The 2,849-nt window shown below is 34.1% G+C and overlaps 1 protein-coding gene across 1 annotated transcript in view; it reads right to left on the bottom strand.

Annotated features, from left to right (window-relative positions):
* Positions 1-2,843, bottom strand: part of LOC107063498 (NAC domain-containing protein 78-like) — a 5,476-nt gene extending 2,633 nt beyond the window's left edge. The window contains exons 1-4 of the mRNA XM_015315417.1: positions 2,676-2,843; positions 2,333-2,570; positions 606-883; positions 327-512 (exon numbers count right to left, since the gene is read on the bottom strand). Coding sequence (XP_015170903.1) covers positions 327-512; positions 606-883; positions 2,333-2,561 — 693 coding nt within the window. The 5' untranslated portion in view covers positions 2,562-2,570; positions 2,676-2,843. The remainder of the gene's footprint in view (positions 1-326; positions 513-605; positions 884-2,332; positions 2,571-2,675) is intronic.
* Positions 2,844-2,849: the final 6 nt, after the last annotated feature.

Raw genomic sequence — 2,849 nt, 5'->3', positions numbered from 1 at the left:
AAGAAATACTGCCTCTACATGTAACGACTCGCATTTAAAAGCCAAAAGGGTTTGAGTTTCCAAAAAGCAACCGTACGAGGAGAAAGAAGAAAACCTAAAAGAACAATAAATATTCTTGCAATTAAAACACCGATCTACATGTAACGACAATAGCATTCATACTTTCTTGTAATAGTAAGTGGTATCTATCCGCATTAATACCAATGGCAAAAAGGGCGGAAGTTGTATTTATCCGGATTAATAGTAGCGGCGCAAAGAGCAGAAATAGGCAATATTTGGATTTAATGCAACAAATCATGTACATAGAAGATCACAAGAATATGAACCTGGTCAAACTCATTTCCCTCAACTCGCGCTTCATCACCATTGGCCACGTCATCCTCGGTCTCTCCTCCAGGAACCATGAGAGTTGTGTCGTCATTCCATTCCTCCTCGATAAATGGTGCATATCTGTCGCCATTAGGAGGCCCTAATCCACTTTTTTGGAAGATTCGACAGAGCACAAAGGCATCCTATTTCCTCGCAAACAAACAGAACACATTAATTCAAAACTTCAATCGGAAGTAGGTTTACAATCCATACATTTTCCAATATCAAATTCGCACCTGCACAACTCCAGCTGCCTCCAATTCTTCATCGGCAAGTCTGTACTCATGCATTACCCAGTTAGTTCTCTTTCCATCAGGAGCTCGACCATTATGGAAAACAAGCGTTTTCTTCATTCCAATGGTCTCAGACTTGTGGCGAACAGGACGATCCTTTCCAGTAGCTTTCCAGTAGCCCTGTCCAGTGGCTCTATTAAGTCTAGATCCATTCCCATACTTCCTATCTACAGGGCTGAAAAAATACCACTCTAAATCTCTGGTCTTCAGAGATGAATAATCTGTACAAGAAAGACCAAAAGTTAATTCATCAAAATTAATGACTACAAAGTTCAAGAGAAGAATGTGTCTTATCACATAAGAAATTGATAACACATCCAAACAAAAACTGCACAAAGTTACAAAGAAAAAATGCATTTCTTATGTAGCAGCGTTACACCGGGTTTTGCATGAACATTGGAATTTTCTCTGATGTCTTTAAACTGATAATAGTATAAACCTTGTCCATACATCAGCTTATTAGAGTGCTAAAAGACCTTAAATTACGTATCACCAATTCCTTCTGACCCTTCTTCTTTAAAAACAACGAAAAAGAAAGACGTGTATCTATATACTAAAAACTCAAATCTTTATGGCAATATCAACCTTAAAGATACAATTTTCATATTTAAAAAAATCCATTAAAACTCCAAGCTCCATTTTTCTTTGCAATCAATTGAAATTAAACACATCCCTCAAACAAATCTTTATGATGAATCAACCTTAAAGATGCATTTTTCTTACTTGCAAAAAAGAATTCCATTAGAACTAAAAAAAAAATTGCATCCATTTGCTAAAAATTCTATCTCTATGGTAAATCAACCTTAAAGACACATTTTTCTTATTAAAAAATCCATTAGAACTCCAAGCTCCATTTTTTTCAAATCAATTGAAATTAACACATCCCTCAAACAAATCTTTATGATAAATCAACCTTAAAGATACATTTTTCTTACTTGCAAAAAAAAATCCATTAGAACTCCAAATATTTGTAACCATGTACTAAAAATTCAATCTTTATGGTAAATCAACCTTAAAAGATACATTTTTCTTACTTGCACCAAAAAAAACTTTAAAACTCGAAGCTCCTTTTTCGCAATCAATTGAAATTCACTCATCCCTTAAACAAATCTTTATGATAAATCAAATACATTTTTCTTACTTGCAAAAAAAATTCCATTAAAACACCAAAGATTGTAACCATATACTAAAAATTCAATCTTTTTGGTAAATCAACCTTAAAAAGATACATTTTTCTTACTTGCCACCAAAAAAAACTTTAAAACTCGAAGCTCCTTTTACACAATCAATTGAAAAAATTCACTGATCCCTTAAACAAATCTATATGATAAATCAACCTTCAAGTTACATTTTTCTTACTTTGCAAAAAAAAAAAAAAACTTTTAAAACTCTTGAGCCCCATTTCTTTGCAATCAATTGAAATTAACTCATCCCTCAAAAACACACACAGATAAGTGATAAAATCATAAAATGTAGTAAAATTTACAAAACTAAACAATTCATCAAAAATCCACAAAATCAAAAAACATATAACATAAACAAAAAAATCAAACAATAAAACCACATGCAAACCTGCAGATATAATCACAAAAAATGAAAATTCATATCAGCTGCCCAAAAAAAAAAAGTTTAACATAAAAAATGATAAAAATTCACAAAGATTAACAAACCTCTAAGGTCCCATGGCTCAGATTTGTAAACATCAATTTCAGAAACAGCCTCAATCCGAAACGGTTTCCCACAAGCCTTCCTCCTTAAATAGTACCTCACTAATTCCTCATCTGTCGGATGAAACCTGAATCCCGGTGCTAAAGACGTCGCCGGAGCTGCCACTGCTCTCCTCGGCGTCACCGGCCCCACCGGCGCCGGTGCTAGAACAAGTGCACCCTCTTGCTCCATTTCCGGGGCCTAAAAAAATTTCAAAAAAAATTCAAAACATAGCCAAAAACAGTGTTTATTGTTTAAAAAACTAAAAATCATACATATAGAATAAAGAAAACAACCAAAGCTCACCAAAAAACCAAGAAAATGAAAATCAGGATTCCTTTCAAGAAACCCACCAGAGAAACAACAGATACATACAAAACAAACAGAGAGAAGTATAAAAGGGGGAAAAGGGTGTTAGGTTTGAGAAGATTAGAAGTGAAGCAAAGCTTTAAAAAGGAGAAGAAGGGGTGGGGTGGGGGT

The sequence above is a fragment of the Solanum tuberosum genome, unplaced genomic scaffold (assembly GCF_000226075.1).
Source record: "Solanum tuberosum cultivar DM 1-3 516 R44 unplaced genomic scaffold, SolTub_3.0 scf00365, whole genome shotgun sequence".
In the NCBI taxonomy this organism is placed as follows: domain Eukaryota; kingdom Viridiplantae; phylum Streptophyta; class Magnoliopsida; order Solanales; family Solanaceae; genus Solanum; species Solanum tuberosum.
Note: the sequence above shows the minus strand (reverse complement) of the source record. Positions and strands in the feature narration are given on the sequence as shown.